Here is a 19978-nt window from a genome sequence, read left to right as displayed (position 1 = left end):
CACAAATAAACCAGTTGTATCCCAACCACAGTAAGCAAATAGACCAGTTGTTTCCCAACCACAGTAAGTAAATAGACCAGTTGTATCCCAACCACAGTTAGTAAATAGACTATCCACAAATAGACCAGTTGTATCCCAACCACGGTAAGTAAATAGACCAGTTGTATCCCAACCATGGTAAGTAAATAGACTATCCACAAATAGACCAGTTGTATCCCAACCACGGTAAGTAGACTATTCACAAATAGACCAGTTGTATCCCAACCACAGTTAGTAAATAGACTATCCACAAATAGACCAGTTGTATCCCAACCACAGTTAGTAAATAGACTATCCACAAATAGACCAGTTGTATCACAACCACGGTAAGTAAATAGACCATCCACAAATAGACCAGTTGTATCCCAACCACAGTTAGTAAATAGACTATCCACAAATAGACCAGTTGTATCCCAACCACAGTTAGTAAATAGACTATCCACAAATACACCAGTTGTATCCCAACCACAGTAAGTAAATAGACTATCCACAAATAGACCAGTTGTATCCCAACCACGTAAGTAAATAGACTATCCACAAATAGACCAGTTGTATCCCAACCACAGTAAGTAAATAGACTATCCACAAATAGACCAGTTGTATCCCAACCACAGTAAGTAAATAGACCAATTGTATCCCAACCACAGTTAGTAAATAGACTATCCACAAATAGACCAGTTATATCCCAACCATGGTAAGTAAATAGACTATCCACAAATAGACCAGTTTTTATCCCAACCACAGTAAGTAAATAGACTATCCACAAATAGACCAGTTGTATCCCAACCACAGTAAGTAAATAGACTATCCACAAATAGACCAGTTGTATCCCAACCACAGTAAGTAAATAGACTATCCACAAATAGACCAGTTGTATCCCAACCACAGTAAGTAAATAGACTATCCACAAATAGACCAGTTGTATCCCAACCACAGTAAGTAAATAGACTATCCACAAATAGACCAGTTGTATCCCAACCACGGTAAGTAAATAGACTATCCACAAATAGACCAGTTGTATCCCAACCATGGTAAGTAAATAGACTATCCACAAATAGACCAGTTGTATCCCAACCACAGTTAGTAAATAGACTATCCACAAATAGACCAGTTGTATCCCAACCACGTAAGTAAATAGACTATCCACAAATAGACCAGTTGTATCCCAACCATGGTAAGTAAATAGACTATCCACAAATAGACCAGTTGTATCCCAACCACAGTAAGTAAATAGACTATCCACAAATAGACCAGTTGTATCCCAACCACGGTAAGTAAATAGACTATCCACAAATAGACCAGTTGTATCCCAACCACAGTAAGTAAATAGACTATCCACAAATAGACCAGTTGTATCCCAACCACGGTAAGTAAATAGACTATCCACAAATAGACCAGTTGTATCCCAACCACCGTAAGTAAATAGACTATCCACAAATAGACCAGTTGTATCCCAACCACAGTAAGTAAATAGACCAGTTTTATCCCAACCACAGTAAGTAAATAGACCAGTTGTATCCCAACCATGGTAAGTAAGTGGACTATCCACAAATAGACCAGTTGTATCCCAACCACAGTAAGCAAATAGACCAGTTGTTTCCCAACCACAGTAAGTAAATAGACCAGTTGTATTCCAACCACAGTTAGTAAATAGACTATCCACAAATAGACCAGTTGTATCCCAACTACAGTTAGTAAATAAGACTATCCACAAATAGACCAGTTGTATCCCAACTACAGTTAGTAAATAGACTATCCACAAATAGACCAGTTGTATCCCAACCTAAGTAAGTAAATAGACCAGTTGTATCCCAACTACAGTTAGTAAATAGACTATCCACAAATAGACCAGTTGTATCCCAACCACGGTAAGAAAATAAGACTATCCACAAATAGACCAGTTGTATCCCAACCACAGTAAGTAAATAGACTATCCACAAATAGACCAGTTGTATCCCAACCACAGTAAGTAAATAGACCAGTTGTATCCCAACCACAGTTAGTAAATAGACTATCCACAAATAGACCAGTTGTATCCCAACCATGGTAAGTAAATAGACTATCCACAAATAGACCAGTTGTATCCCAACCACAGTAAGTAAATAGACTATCCACAAATAGACCAGTTGTATCCCAACCACGGTAAGTAAATAGACTATCCACAAATAGACCAGTTGTATCCCAACCATGGTAAGTAAATAGACTATCCACAAATAGACCAGTTGTATCCCAACCACAGTAAGTAAATAGACTATCCACAAATAGACCAGTTGTATCCCAACCACGGTAAGTAAATAGACTATCCACAAATAGACCAGTTGTATCCCAACCACAGTAAGTAAATAGACTATCCACAAATAGACCAGTTGTATCCCAACCACGGTAAGTAAATAAGACTATCCACAAATAGACCAGTTGTATCCCAACCACTGTAAGTAAATAGACTATCCACAAATAGACCAGTTGCATCCCAACCACGGTAAGTAAATAGACTATCCACAAATAGACCAGTTGTATCCCAACCACAGTAAGTAAATAGACCAGTTGTATCCCAACCACAGTTAGTAAATAGACTATCCACAAATAGACCAGTTGTATCCCAACCACGGTAAGTAAACAGACCAGTTGTATCCCAACCACGGTAAGTAAATAGACTATTCACAAATAGACCAGTTGTATCCCAACCACAGTTAGGAAATAGACTATCCACAAATAGACCAGTTGTATCCAAACCACGGTAAGTAAATAGACTATCCACAAATAGACCAGTTGTATCCCAACCACAGTTAGTAAATAGACTATCCACAAATAGACCAGTTGTATCCCAACCACAGTTAGTAAATAGACTATCCACAAATAGACCAGTTATATCCCAACCATGGTAAGTAAATAGACTATCCACAAATAGACCAGTTGTATCCCAACCACAGTAAGTAAATAGACTATCCACAAATAGACCAGTTGTATCCCAACCACAGTAAGTAAATAGACCAGTTGTATCCCAACCACAGTTAGTAAATAGACTATCCACAAATAGACCAGTTGTATCCCAACCACGGTAAGTAAATAGACTATCCACAAATAGACCAGTTGTATCCCAACCACGGTAAGTAAATAGACTATCCACAAATAGACCAGTTGTATCCCAACCACGGTAAGTAAATAGACTATCCACAAATAGACCAGTTGTATCCCAACCACAGTTAGTAAATAGACTATTCACAAATAGACCAGTTGTATCCCAACCACAGTTAGTAAATAGACTATCCACAAATAAACCAGTTATATCCGAACCATGGTAAGTAAATAGACTATCCACAAATAGACCAGTTGTATCCCAACCACAGTAAGTAAATAGACTATCCACAAATAGACCAGTTGTATCCCAACCACAGTAAGTAAATAGACTATCCACAAATAGACCAGTTGTATCCCAACCACAGTAAGTAAATAGACTATCCACAAATAGACCAGTTGTATCCCAACCACGTAAGTAAATAGACTATCCACAAATAGACCAGTTGTATCCCAACCACGGTAAGTAAATAGACTATCCACAAATAGACCAGTTGTATCCCAACCATGGTAAGTAAATAGACTATCCACAAATAGACCAGTTGTATCCCAACCACAGTTAGTAAATAGACTATCCACAAATAGACCAGTTGTATCCCAACCACGGTAAGTAAATAGACTATCCACAAATAGACCAGTTGTATCCCAACCATGGTAAGTAAATAGACTATCCACAAATAGACCAGTTGTATCCCAACCACAGTAAGTAAATAGACTATCCACAAATAGACCAGTTGTATCCCAACCACGGTAAGTAAATAGACTATCCACAAATAGACCAGTTGTATCCCAACCACAGTAAGTAAATAGACTATCCACAAATAGACCAGTTGTATCCCAACCACAGTAAGTAAATAGACCACTTTTATCCCAACCACAGTAAGTAAATAGACCAGTTGTATCCCAACCATGGTAAGTAAGTGGACTATCCACAAATAGACCAGTTGTATCCCAACCACAGTAAGCAAATAGACCAGTTGTATCCCAACCACAGTAAGTAAATAGACCAGTTGTATCCCAACCACAGTAAGTAAATAGACCAGTTGTATTCCAACCACAATTAGTAAATAGACTATCCACAAATAGACCAGTTGTATCCCAACCACGGTAAGTAAATAGACTATCCACAAATAGACCAGTTGTATCCCAACCACGGTAAGTAAATAGACTATCCACAAATAGACCAGTTGTATCCCAACCACGGTAAGTAAATAGACTATCCACAAATAGACCAGTTGTATCCCAACCACAGTAAGTAAATAGACCAGTTGTATCCCAACTACAATTAGTAAATAGACTATCCACAAATAGACCAGTTGTATCCCAACCACGGTAAGTAAATAAGACTATCCACAAATAGACCAGTTGTATCCCAACCACAGTAAGTAAATAGACCAGTTGTATCCCAACTACAGTTAGTAAATAGACTATCCACAAATAGACCAGTTGTATCCCAACCACAGTAAGTAAATAGACCAGTTGTATCCCAACTACAGTTAGTAAATAGACTATCCACAAATAGACCAGTTGTATCCCAACCACGGTAAGTAAATAAGACTATCCACAAATAGACCAGTTGTATCCCAACCACAGTAAGTAAATAGCCTATCCACAAATAGACCAGTTGTATCCCAACCACAGTAAGTAAATAGACCAGTTGTATCCCAACCACATTTAGTAAATAGACTATTTACAAATAGACCAGTTGTATCCCAACCACGGTAAGTAAATAGACTATCCACAAATAGACCAGTTGTATCCCAACCATGGTAAGTAAATAGACTATCCACAAATAGACCAGTTGTATCCCAACCACAGTAAGTAAATAGACTATCCACAAATAGACCAGTTGTATCCCAACCACGGTAAGTAAATAGACTATCCACAAATAGACCAGTTGTATCCCAACCACAGTAAGTAAATAGACTATCCACAAAGAGACCAGTTGTATCCCAACCACGGTAAGTAAATAAGACTATCCACAAATAGACCAGTTGTATCCCAACCACTGTAAGTAAATAGACTATCCACAAATAGACCAGTTGCATCCCAACCACGGTAAGTAAATAGACTATCCACAAATAGACCAGTTGTATCCCAACAACAGTAAGTAAATAGACCAGTTGTATCCCAACCACAGTTAGTAAATAGACTATCCACAAATAGACCAGTTGTATCCCAACCACGGTAAGTAAATAGACCAGTTGTATCCCAACCACGGTAAGTAAATAGACTATCCACAAATAGACCAGTTGTATCCCAACCACGGTAAGTAAATAGACTATCCACAAATAGACCAGTTGTATCCCAACCACAGTTAGTAAATAGACTATTCACAAATAGACCAGTTGTATCCCAACCACAGTTAGTAAATAGACTATCCACAAATAGACCAGTTGTATCCCAACCACAGTAAGTAAATTGTGGCATCTTGTAAAAGGCAAGGATTAACAGATAAAGTTCAGTCAAAAAGGCCATCCATGAGTCCCAGGATTAACAGATAAAGTTCAGTCAAAAAGGCCATCCATGAGTCCCAGGAAACAGTATATAACGTAATCAAAGGGTTGTTAATCTGGAGAAACAACGAAGTCATGTATATACAGTTGTTTCCAGGACATATCCATTCAACTGTGAGATACCGGAAAGTGACTGGAAAATAAAAACTGGTACTCCATGTGAAAACAGTAGTTCGAGTACTGTCCATAGTTCAGGTGATATAACTTGGTTTGTGACAAAAGATAGGAAATTGTGATTCTATGTTTTTGATTAACATAATAAAAATTTAAAAAATGAAATAAAGATGGATAAATGAACCAGTACTAAAAATAAACACACATTTTCAATAATTCTATCAATATGAAATTAGATAGGGAGGCCTAACCCTATCATGTCACACTACATCACTCTGTCAGGTCGAGTTGACATGGTAGTTTTACCAAGTATAAAGAGAGATGTTACCACTTTCATTTAACTCTTGTAATGATTCAGTCTTGTGTTCACTCACAAGCTGATCTGTGTAATGATTCAGTCTTGTGTCCACTCACATCAAGCTGATCTGTGTAATGATTCAGTCTTGTGTCCACTCACAACAAGCTGATCTGTGTAATGATTCAGTCTTGTGTCCACTCACAACAAGCTGATCTGTGTAATGATTCAGTCTTGTGTCCACTCACAACAAGCTGATCTGTGTAATGATTCAGTCTTGTGTCCACTCACAACAAGCTGATCTGTGTAATGATTCAATCTTGTATCCACTCACAACAAGCTGATCTGTAACTGTTTGTTAATATGGTTGTTTGTTTTTTGAGTGAAACTAACATATGAAAAACTTTGATATAGCTCTGTGTGAGGTATTAATTATGGAGTTTGCAAACAGCACCAATAAATCCAACAAGTAGTACAAGTACACCTCAGACACAAAAACTAAAAATAGTTTTCTGTAATCATTTTAATATGCACATACAAGAAGGGTTTCTAATCTAGTTTTATAGTTATTAGACTGAAGTCTAAAACACAGATCTTACCTTTTCCTTGATTCTAAGACAAGTCCATTAATGAAGTAAAAATCTGCTAAAAAAGGTCCCACCATTTCCTAAGATGTGAAAAAAAACATATATATATATAAATAATGAAATAAAAACTTGCATACTATTAACTACCTTAATTGTTGGTCAGCAATTAAAATCAATGCTATAGAACAATAATGAACTTAATAAGCACTGAGAAGATTTCAGTAAAGAATCCACTGTTAGTGGAAGTTGTCACCTTAAAGTTTTGGTGATAGGAGTTTAAGGTGACAACTACGACTAACAGTGGATTCTTTACAGAAATATTTTGAGTGCTTGTTTTGTATGTATCTATGTACGCATACAGAATAGAGAAATAATATTTAACTCAAAAAGGCCTGCAGTTTCAAACAAGTCACAAAAATACTTTAATGTAAGTTAGTATCTAACTGTTTTACCCCGGTTTTACATTACATTAATATTATAAACAAAGTATAACACTGTTGCTGATGCTTCAGTACAAAGGTTCTCTGTTCATCACAGGTATCAAACACAGATATTAGCATTTAAATTCATATACCGCTGACCCACAAAAGGACTAGTACAACACTACAGGCCTGAAATATTATTTTCAATCTAATAACACATTCTGTATGTTGTGTTGATAAAACGATATTTTAACATTTGATACATCTCTTAGAAAAACATTAAAACAATGAGTTCCTTCTTCTCAGCAGAAAACAGTAAGATCAGCTTACAACAGAAACTTGTACAGGTATCACAATTCAGTGTTCCTTGACATAAAAACAGACTATAACTTAACAACTTTGACGAAACAAGAAATAACCTTGGTTATGTAAGTTGAAACTGATATTATGAAAACAACATTTTTTGTTTCAGCTTGTATATTCATCATGGTTTAATAGTTAATAAATCAAAGTTTTATTGTTGACAGGAATCATCATTTTGTTTTAAGCTGTCAGTAATCACAATGAATATACACAACAGATAATCTTCTACAAATATCACTCGCTAACCCAACCAGACTAAAGATGCAACACACACCTCCAATAAAACATTTTTCCATCAATAATAAACCAGGTTAAAGATGTAATACACATTTCAGATAAATAGTTTTCGGTTGATACTAACTACTTATAGCAGAAAATGGTTATAAATTTGTACTATAAAAACAAGATGAGTTTTTAAAAGCAGCATAATAAAAAAAGCAACACTTTATCACATCTGATACACACAGAAACTAAGGTTTAGTTCAAGCAACACAGAAACTAAGGTTTAGTTCAAGCATAATTACTTTCTCTAACTTTGGACTGTTACATCTGATACACACAGAAACTAAGGTTTAGTTCAAGCATAATTACTTTCTCTAACTTTGGACTGTTACATCTGATACACACAGAAACTAAGGTTTAGTTCAAGCAGAATTACTTTCTCTAACTTTGGACTGTTACATCTGATACACACAGAAACTAAGGTTTAGTTCAAGCAGAATTACTTTCTCTAACTTTGGACTGTTACATCTGATACACACAGAAACTAAGGTTTAGTTCAAGCAGAATTACTTTCTCTAACTTTGGACTGTTACATCTGATACACACAGAAACTAAGGTTTAGTTCAAGCAGAATTACTTTCTCTAACTTTGGACTGTTACATCTGATACACACAGAAACTAAGGTTTAGTTCAAGATTACTTTCTCTAACTTTGGACTGTTACATCTGATACACACAGAAACTAAGGTTTAGTTCAAGCATAATTACTTTCTCTAACTTTGGACTGTTACATCTGATACACACAGAAACTAAGGTTTAGTTCAAGCAGAATTACTTTCTCTAACTTTGGACTGTTGTATAGACAGGGTAATAACAAATCCTTACTGTTAAGTTTTTTAATTCATGAGGTCATGTAAATGTAACATAATACCAAGACTTGAATTACAATAATAGGTTAAATAATTAGATAGACAATTAAATGTTTGTATATGAAATTAACAGACTGTTTCAATGCATTAGAACCACAAATTCAGTGATAAAAATGTTTAAGCACATTATGTTAGTTCATGATTTGTAAATCACACATTTTCTACACATGAACATTACTCAATTTCAGTCTTATCTGTGTTTACCACATGTCACAAAATGTTTTAAACAAGCTAAAGAAGAATATAATGAAACATCCAAGTCAACACCTATAAATACCATAGTGACTGTCTCAGAAAGCATGCAAGCCATGAAATGATTTACAATAAAACTTACATGACCTGTGAGCATAATGGTGGTTGTATTGAAAGAAAACTGTGTGTGTTGTTGATGGTTGTATTGAAAGAAAACTGTGTGTTGTTGATGGTTGTATTGAAAGAAAACCGTGTGTGTTGTTGATGGTTGTATTGAAAGAAAACTGTGTGTGTTGTTGATGGTTGTATTGAAAGAAAACTGTGTGTGTTGTTGATGGTTGTATTGAAAGAAAACTGTGTGTGTTGTTGATGGTTGTATTGAAAGAAAACTGTGTGTGTTGTTGATGGTTGTATTGAAAGAAAACTGTGTGTGTTGTTGATGGTTGTATTGAAAGAAAACTGTGTGTGTTGTTGATGGTTGTATTGAAAGAAAACTGTGTGTTGTTGATGGTTGTATTGAAAGAAAACCGTGTGTGTTGTTGATGGTTGTATTGAAAGAAAACTGTGTGTGTTGTTGATGGTTGTATTGAAAGAAAACTGTGTGTGTTGTTGATGGTTGTATTGAAAGAAAACTGTGTGTGTTGTTGATGGTTGTATTGAAAGAAAACTGTGTGTGTTGTTGATGGTTGTATTGAAAGAAAACTGTGTGTGTTGTTGATGGTTGTATTGAAAGAAAACTGTATGTGTGTTGTTGATGGTTGTATTGAAAGAAAACTGTGTGTGTTGTTGATGGTTGTATTGAAAGAAAACTGTGTGTGTTGTTGATGGTTGTATTGAAAGAAAACTGTGTGTGTTGTTGATGGTTGTATTGAAAGAAAACTGTGTGTGTTGTTGATGGTTGTATTGAAAGAAAACTGTGTGTGTTGTTGATGGTTGTATTGAAAGAAAACTGTGTGTGTTGTTGATGGTTGTATTGAAAGAAAACTGTGTGTTGTTGATGGTTGTATTGAAAGAAAACTGTGTGTGTTGTTGATGGTTGTATTGAAAGAAAACTGTGTGTTGTTGATGGTTGTATTGAAAGAAAACTGTGTTGTTGTTGATGGTTGAATTGAAAGAAAACTGTGTGTGTTGTTGATGGTTGTATTGAAAGAAAACTGTGTGTTGTTGATGGTTGTATTGAAAGAAAACTGTGTTGTTGTTGATGGTTGTATTGAAAGAAAACTGTGTGTGTTGTTGATGGTTGTATTGAAAGAAAACTGTGTGTTGTTGATGGTTGTATTGAAAGAAAACTGTGTGTTGTTGATGGTTGTATTGAAAGAAAACTGTGTGTGTTGTTGATGGTTGTATTGAAAGAAAACTGTGTGTGTTGTTGATGGTTCCTTTTACAGAAAAAACTTTGTGTAGTTATAACAATGGTAAAAGAAATTCTAACTTGTCCCAAAAGAAAATACATTCACTAATATTGAAGCTTACCAGCATATTTCAAGAAATGAAAATATGATTAATATTAATTTAACATCAAAATTAGAACACATACTAAATAACATGGACTTATCTGCAATATAAGATACACATACTAAATAACATGGACTTATCTGAAATATAAGACACACATACTAAATAACATGGACTTATCTGCAATATAAGATACACATACCAAATAACATGGACTTATCTGAAATATGAGATACACATACTAAATAACATGGACTTATCTGAAATATGAGATACACATACTAAATAACATGGACTTATCTGAAATATTAGACACACATAGTAAATAACATGGACTTATCTGAAATATGAGATACACATACTAAATAACATGGACTCATCTGAAATATAAGACACATATACTAAATAACATGGACTCATCTGAAATATAAGACACACATACCAAATAACATGGACTTATCTGAAATATGAGATACACATACTAAATAACATGGACTTATCTGAAATATGAGATACACATACTAAATAACATGGACTTATCTGAAATATTAGACACACATAGTAAATAACATGGACTTATCTGAAATATGAGATACACATACTAAATAACATGGACTTATCTGAAATATCAGATAAACATACTAAATAACATGGACTTATCTGAAATATTAGACACACATAGTAAATAATAGAGTTATCTGAAACGTAAGAAACACATACTAAAAAACATGGACTTATCTGAAATGTAAGATACACATACTAAATAACATGGACTTATCTGAAATGTAAGACACACATACTAAAAAACATGGACTTATATCAAATGTAAGACACACATACTAAATAATAGAGTTATCTGAAATGTAAGACACACATACTAAAAAACATGGACTTATCTGAAATGTAAGACACACATACTAAATAACATGGACTCATCTGAAATATAAGACACACATACTAAATAACATGGACTCATCTGAAATATAAGACACACATACTAAATAACATGGACTTATCTGAAATGTAAGATACACATACTAAATAACATGGACTTATCTGAAATATAAGACACACATACTAAATAACATGGACTTATCTGAAATGTAAGACACACATACTAAATAACATGGACTCATCTGAAATATAAGACACACATACTAAATAACATGGACTTATCTGAAATGTAAGATACACATACTAAATAACATGGACTTATCTGAAATATAAGACACACATACTAAATAACATGGACTTATCTGAAATGTAAGATACACATACTAAATAACATGGACTTATCTGAAATGTAAGACACACATACTAAATAACATGGACTTATCTGACATATAAGATACACATACTAAATAACATGGACTTGTCTGACATATAAGATACACATACTAAATAACATGGACTTATCTGAAATATGAGACACACATAGTAAATAACATGGGCTTGTCTGACATATAAGATACACATACTAAATAACATGGACTTATCTGACATATAAGATACACATACTAAATAACATGGACTTATCTGACATATAAGATACACATACTAAATAACATGGACTTATCTGAAATATGAGACACACATAGTAAATAACATGGGCTTGTCTGACATATAAGATACACATACTAAATAACATGGACTTATCTGACATATAAGATACACATACTAAATAACATGGACTTATCTGACATATAAGATACACATACTAAATAACATGGACTTATCTGAAATATGAGACACACATAGTAAATAATAGAGTTATCTGAAATATGAGACACACATAGTAAATAATAGAGTTATCTGAAATGTAAGACACACATACTAAATAACATGGGCTTGTCTGACATATAAGATACACATACTAAATAACATGGACTTATCTGACATATAAGATACACATACTAAATAACATGGACTTATCTGAAATATGAGACACACACAGTAAATAACATGGGCTTGTCTGACATATAAGATACACATACTAAATAACATGGACTTATCTGACATATAAGATACACATACTAAATAACATGGACTTATCTGAAATATGAGACACACATAGTAAATAATAGAGTTATCTGAAATATGAGACACACATAGTAAATAATAGAGTTATCTGAAATGTAAGACACACATACTAAATAACATGGGCTTGTCTGACATATAAAATACACATACTAAATAACATGGGCTTGTCTGACATATAAGATACTACTTTGTATTAGAAATAAAAATAACACCAATATATTTGGATCAGAACAACATTTCTGCAAGACGTTTCTTGACAGTGTTATATGACACACTACTTACTGTTCGATCTCCTCTAAAGATCCAGCCGGTCTGTGCCCTGCTGAAGGTGATAGATTTTGTAGACATCTGAACACTGACTATGTCGCTACTCATTAATAAATCAATTTCATCTTCTGTTTCAGCTTCAGTTTCCTGCTTAACAGTACATAAAATATTAGTCAACTTAAAAAAAAATGTTTAAGCAAGACCATCTTAATACACAGTTTTGGAGCTGTAAATATATTATCAAATAGTAAAAATAAGAGAAGTTTCCCGGTTTTACATTATAAAATATTGTAACTGAACACTGACTATTCAAAACTTTTGTTTTTTTAAATTCGTGCAAAACTACACAAGGGATATCTACACTAGCCGTCCCTAATTTAGCAGTGTAAGACTAGAAGGAAGGAAGCTAGTCACCACCACCCACCGCCAACTCTTGGGCCACTCTTTTACCAACAAATAGTGGGATTGAACGTAACATTATAACACCCCCCACGGCTGAAAGTGTGAGCATGTTTGGTGCAACAGGGATTCAAACCCACGATCCTCAGATTATGAGTCAAACGCCTTAACACACCTGGCCATGCCGGGTCTCTATTCAAACCTACAGTACAATACCTGTTTATAAAACTAAGTAAAAATACTGGAATAGAAACAAAGTATCAAAGATAATTATATCTGGTGAAATTTTAGGTTCATGCATCACTAGATGAATTACACATGGTAGGATTCCTGGTTCGTACAAATTTAAATAAAGTATATATGTAGGGATTTCTGGTTCATATAACACTACAAATGAATTATATATGCTGAGATTCCTGGTTCATACCACACTACAAATGAATAATATCTGGTGGGGTTCCTGGTTCACACAACAACTCTCACTATGAGCTCCATTGACTGAACCTAAACATTTACCTTTAAATTCCCCTACTATACTCCTAGTAAGCATTAAGAGTCATATATAGACAAGAAATTAGAATTTTTAATGAAGCATTTTCAATAAACGTTTAACCATAAATACACAAAGTGTTGGCTGCTCTAAGTACAAAGTGATTTTCATGTTCAGATTAAAAGTAATTTTTCACCTGAAAAATTTCAAACTTCATTTGTGTAATCTCTAAAACTTCCTAAATGCTTTAGAGAGTGTTTTTTTTTTGGTAAAACTATATATTTTATTTCTTGTTTTCTGTACCATAATTATGTACAAGGTTTCTCAACTTGGTCAACTTCATAACCACCATAAAATAAATACCAAAGTAATCTAAATTAATTTTTTTCTTTCTACAATGACTTCAGATTGTAACATGAAACATTTGTTTATCCAAAATAGCACTGAATTCATAACAGTACACATTTCTTTACAATTATGTTTAATTGTCCTTTGAACCATGTCTAACTAACATTCTGCTACATATGTAGTAGATCACTTGGTGAACATGTATCTTGTGTTATCCTACTGAATTACGTAATCCATGGGTTACTTATGAGCTGCCCATGAGTAAAGCTTGTGACAAATTTATTCTACTTAAGTTAGTCTTATCTAATCAAATACAAAAGTTTATTTTTACATTTTAGTTACTTTATATTAATAAACACACATTAAAAATGAGAAATATAGTACTTATCAAGGTCTCTCTTAACTGTTAATGAAACTTAACCCTACTTTTTTATACTAATAATATTACTGCACTAATTTTAAAATAATGTACAAAAGAATACAGAATAATAACATTCAAGAAGCAGACAATGTTCTTGTGATTATCACAAGTTTTTCTGACTATGAAAGAAGAGCTGTTGAAAACTCAGTTTAGCTCGTCAATGTGTTTCCTTGAAATAGAAGTGAAATACACAATTCCACGTGCAGAAGAAAATGTAATATAGTATGCCATTTGATATATTAAAACACTGGCTTTCCATTGGTTATAAATAATGTTATAAATCAGAGAACTATTGGTAATTTATGAAAGACAATATGTGACGGGTGGTGTGGTAAGTTGACCTGATTTTCTATTTTATTACTCTGTAACCAAATAAGATTGAAGACTACAAAAATTATGCTTTTCCTGACTGATGACAACATGATAAATAAATTAAAGGGACAGAACTAGAGAGTAAATCTAACAATACTCATACTACAGGAAGTTCAGGATTTAAAACTTATATTAAGTTATTAGCTATGATGTTTTGTCTAGTTTATTTGTATACCATGATTAATAGTTTAACTGAATTTTGAATGTAACTCAGTGAAACTTTGTGACATGCACACAAAAGAATGTTCAAAATAAAAGGGTTAAATGAATTATATCTGGGAGGGTTCCTGATTTATACAGCACTTTAGATAAATTACATCTGGTGGGATTCCTGCTTCATACAAGAGTTGAATTATAACTGATGCAATACCAGGTTCATACAACACCAAATGAACTATATCTGGTAGAATTCCTGCTTCATACAAGAGTTCAATTATAACTGATGCAATTCCAGGTTCATACAACACCAAATGAACTATATCTGGTAGAATTCCTGCTTCATACAAGAGTTCAATTATAACTGATGCAATTCCAGGTTCATACAACACCAAACGAACTATATCTGGTGGGATTCCTGGTTATTATAACACTACTTCAATCATAGTTAGTGGGAGATTCCTAGTTTTGATTAAAATTCCATATCAACAGAAACAAAATTTAAATTTTATGTATAAAACAAATGTTATGAAAAAGGTTTTAAAACATATCTAAAGAGTGTTGAAGATCTTACCTCATAGCGAACCTTCTGATAAACTTTCTGTTCATTATCTAGAACTGTAAGTGACTGTGATGGTTTAGCATTTCCACTAAATATAAAACTCACATTCCCTCTTTCCCACCTCATGTCATTGAAATCAACTAATGTTGTGTCTAATCTGAAAAAAATAAACATTTGGAAGATGTCATGTCCTCGTTAAACGTAGCTACCAGATTTTCAAATTTAATGTATACCAACACACTACAATTCAAACAAAATACACCCATGCAAATACAACAGTGATTAATAAAGTAAAAGTGAGATGATTTTCATATGCATGAGCCAACTGGCACGAAATTTGACATTTCTATAAACATGCAAAATTAAAACTAAAACATCTACCAATGTTCAAACATTCATAAGTCAGGTAAGATTTACATAATATGCTACAAATACTTTATATTACACTAGACATAAATTCATTCTAAAACGTGGACAGTTTTTCAGCTCAATAAGGTCTAATAATCTATCGCAAATTAAGAGAATTTTTATGAAGATAAATAATTACTGTCAATTTCTTTTTCTACTGCTTAATTAAGAGACATGTTTAATAGAATACAGTAAAAAAAACCAAAGAGCCAATTGTTTGGCAAACTCTTGAGAGTAATAATACAAAGTGTTTACTTTTTAATAAACTATGTCATTAAAATTTACCATTCAACTCGTAATGATTTAAACCAAAATTAAGATTTATTAAACAATGAGGCTTGTGTGATAGAACTACAAGTAAAAATGTTATTAATAATGTCTTATTATAGGGATTTGCAGATTACTGCACAATATTTTTGTGATTTTTCTTTCCTTCTATTATAGCAAATCAGGAATTACTTTGCCCATAGCGTAAATACATTTGTAGAAAGTTAACTACACAGGAACAGCAGTGGATAACCTAATATTTATATATTCTTAGAGGTTATAATTTTCCTACACTGAAATATTTCAGACAGAAACGTATGACCATTCATGTGATAACTTTTTCATTCAGTGCTGCCCTGTATATGCCCAATTTGTGCTCACCACTCGGCTCGATATTACCACCTATCCCAATTAGATGTGCTGTAGTATACAAATAAGCATGCCACAACCCTTCACCAATAAGAATATGATGCACCATCCTGGCACAGCTGACTTTTTATATTGTACATTCCAACTGTCACTTTGTGATTAGGCACAAAACAACCAAAGTGGAGAGTATAGGTTGGAAGTGTGAGAAGAGATAAACATCTACATGAAATTAACATTTTCCTAAACTGAAAATGTATTTCTAATAACACTAACCTCTGCTGACATCATAGGTATTTCTTAATCTCCAGTCTATCTAAGCATTAAGAATGCTTGCTCTATCTTTTTTACCTCACTCTAATGCCTTAGGCAAATTATAATTTTCAAATTTTTCTACCAACTTCTGCGTTCTCTATTTAGGTACTGTATATAATCACCTCATTTTGATAATATAATCACTTTTTTGAAATACAAACTGGATTTTAGGGGAAAATTAGGGTGGTTGAGTGTCAGTAGAGGTAAGTATCTTTGGAAATATATTTTCAGTTTAAGAAAATGCTAACTTCCAAAACATATTTATGGGCAATATAGTTAGAAGGTGAAGGGGTCAGTGTGGGCATAGTACATACAGAAAGCATCCTCTATATAGAACAGGAGTGTACCAAGAGAATAAATATGGTAAAAGAGCACTTCAACTGAAGTGTTAACTTATAGTATGTAACATTTCAACTAAATTGTTTATTTACAGTACGTAGTATTTCAACTTAAGTGCTTACTTACAGTACATAGTGTTTCAACTAAAGTGCTTACTTACAGTATGTAGTGTTTCAACTTAAGGGTTTACTTACAGTATGTAGTGTTTCAACTTAAGGGCTTACTTACAGTATGTAGTGTTTCAACTTAAGTGCTTACTTACAGTACGTAGTGTTTCAACTTAAGTGCTTACTTACAGTATGTAGTGTTTCAACTTAAGGGCTTACTTACAGTACGTAGTGTTTCAACTTAAGTGCTTACTTACAGTACGTAGTGTTTCAACTAAAGTGCTTACTTACAGTACGTAGTGTTTCAACTAGTGCTTACTTACAGTACGTAGTGTTTCAACTAAAGTGCTTACTTACAGTACGTAGTGTTTCAACTAAAGTGCTTACTTACAGTACGTAGTGTTTCAACTAAAGTGCTTACTTACAGTACGTAGTGTTTCAACTAAAGTGCTTACTTACAGTGCGTGAGTGTTTCAACAAGTGCTTACTTACAGTGCGTAGTGTTTCAACTAAAGTGCTTACTTACAGTGCGTAGTGTTTCAACTAAAGTGCTTACTTACAGTGCGTGAGTGTTTCAACTAAAGTGCTTACTTACAGTGCGTGGTGTTTCAACTAAAGTGCTTACTTACAGTACGTAGTGTTTCAACTAAAGTGCTTACTTACAGTACGTAGTGTTTCAACTAAAGTGCTTACTTACAGTACGTAGTGTTTCAACTAAAGTGCTTACTTACAGTACGAGTGTTTCAACTAAAGTGCTTACGTTACAGTATGTAGTGTTTCAACTAAAGTGCTTACTTACAGTACGTAGTGTTTCAACTAAAGTGCTTACTTACAGTATGTAGTGTTTCAACTAAAGTGCTTACTTACAGTACGTAGTGTTTCAACTAAAGTGCTTACGTACAGTATGTAGTGTTTCAACTAAAGTGCTTACTTACAGTATGTAGTGTTTCAACTAAAGTGCTTACTTACAGTATGTAGTGTTTCAACTAAAGTGCTTACTTACAGTATGTAGTGTTTCAACTAAAGTGCTTACTTACAGTATGTAGTGTTTCAACTAAAGTGCTTACTTAGAGTATGTAGTGTTTCAACTAAAGTGCTTACTTACAGTATGTAGTGTTTCAACTAAAGTGCTTAGTTAGAGTATGTAGTGTTTCAACTAAAGTGCTTACTTAGAGTATGTAGTGTTTCAACTAAAGTGCTTACTTACAGTATGTAGTGTTTCAACTAAAGTGTTTACTTATAGCACGTACCGTTTCAACTAAAGTGTTTACTTATAGCACGAAGCATTTCAACTAAAGTGTTTACTTATAGCACGTACAGTTTTAACTAAAGTGTTTACTTATAGCACGTAGCGTTTCAACTAAACTGTTTACTAATATTATATAGTCTATCAACTAAACTGTACTAAAGAGCAGAATATTTTTTTCTTACTATATAAAAAATATTTCATCACAATAATAATTTCTGAAAACGACCACAGCAGTTCTATAAAAGCATCACCATATTTATGGCTGAATATTATTTTAAGGTGGAACATTAAATGCCATGCTGCATAACTATAATTTCCACCTCTAATTAGTCCACAATAACACAACATTTTAAAAATTCTTCTGGTATTTTCTAACAGTAGTTTTCACATTTCCTTTTGAATGCTGTGAAGCATCCATTTTTTTTTTGTTATTCTTGAAATAATTTTAAGACAAAAAAAGATTCAAAATTTAAAAATATACAAGAATAACTTTCATAATTACCTGATACTGGAGCCCTTCTTTCTTATTTTACAGATATCTGATGGTAAAAGCCGTGAAACTAGGGGAACTAGAATGGAAAAAACATACAACTGAATCAATAGCATCCATTACTATCCCTCATCTTTGTTTTAAAGATCACAGAAGGCTGAACTGAGTTATAAAAGTTGAACATTCTTAGCTGATACTTAGCTCATACAGTTTTTAATTAATTAATCTCTCAAGCTGTAGGAAAAGTTGAATCAAATTCAGTGGTTTACAGCATTCAGTATAAAAGAAGGTTATTATCTCTCAGTCTACTAGTTCCAACATTACTACCTTTAATTAAACCTATCTATAAATTAAACTGGTTTTCATACATCAAAATGACACTCAAAATTTACAACAATATAGAACTGCATCGCGACACACTTCTTAAGGTTACCTGTTATTGGTTTTACCTTATGAAGCCAACACTTCTTAAGGTTCCCTGTCATTGGTTTTACCTCATGAAGCCAACACTTCTTAAGATTCCCTGTTATTGGTTTTACCTTATGAAGCCAACACTTCTTAAGGTTCCCTGTTATTGGTTTTACCTCATGAAGCCAACACTTCTTAAGATTCCCTGTTATTGGTTTTACCTTATGAAGCCAACACTTCTTAAGGTTCCCTGTTATTGGTTTTACCTCATGAAGCCAACACTTCTTAAGATTCCCTGTTATTGGTTTTACCTTATGAAGCCAACACTTCTTAAGGTTCCCTGTTATTGGTTTTACCTTATGAAGCCAACACTTCTTAAGGTTCCCTGTTATTGGTTTTACCTCATGAAGCCAACACTTCTTAAGATTCCCTGTTATTGGTTTTACCTTATGAAGCCAAAAGTATCATGAAAATTGTCAGCCAAATTTTAGACTTTTCTACATCACATAAAACTTTCTGCCAAAGAAGCTAAACTAGTCAAACTTGTAGAATAGTTTCTTGGTGACAGATTAACCTTTATATTCAGTGTCTCTAACTTATCCATACAGTGTCATTCAATGTGATTGACCTCAGGGGTGAAGAAAGTAATTTAACATTAACCTGAAGATGACCTAAGAAAATTGAAACATTGTTCTCTGGTTTATTAGTAAAAGTGTTAATACCCATACCAGCCATCCTGAGATACATTTCTTACATTTTGTTATTT

General features: G+C 33.5%; 1 protein-coding gene across 1 annotated transcript in view; it reads right to left on the bottom strand.

Moving 5' to 3' along the window:
- Positions 1-19978, bottom strand: part of LOC143249995 (ankyrin repeat domain-containing protein 13C-like) — a 65916-nt gene that overhangs the window by 24211 nt on the left and 21727 nt on the right. Inside the window, 4 exon segments of the mRNA XM_076500629.1 lie at positions 6639-6706; positions 12531-12662; positions 15276-15420; positions 18817-18883. Of these exon segments, the coding sequence (XP_076356744.1) occupies positions 6639-6706; positions 12531-12662; positions 15276-15420; positions 18817-18883 (412 nt within the window).

This window comes from Tachypleus tridentatus, chromosome 4, assembly GCF_004210375.1.
Source record: "Tachypleus tridentatus isolate NWPU-2018 chromosome 4, ASM421037v1, whole genome shotgun sequence".
Taxonomy (NCBI): domain Eukaryota; kingdom Metazoa; phylum Arthropoda; class Merostomata; order Xiphosura; family Limulidae; genus Tachypleus; species Tachypleus tridentatus.
The sequence above is the reverse complement of the archived record's forward strand: the minus strand, read 5'-3'. Positions and strand labels throughout refer to the sequence as shown.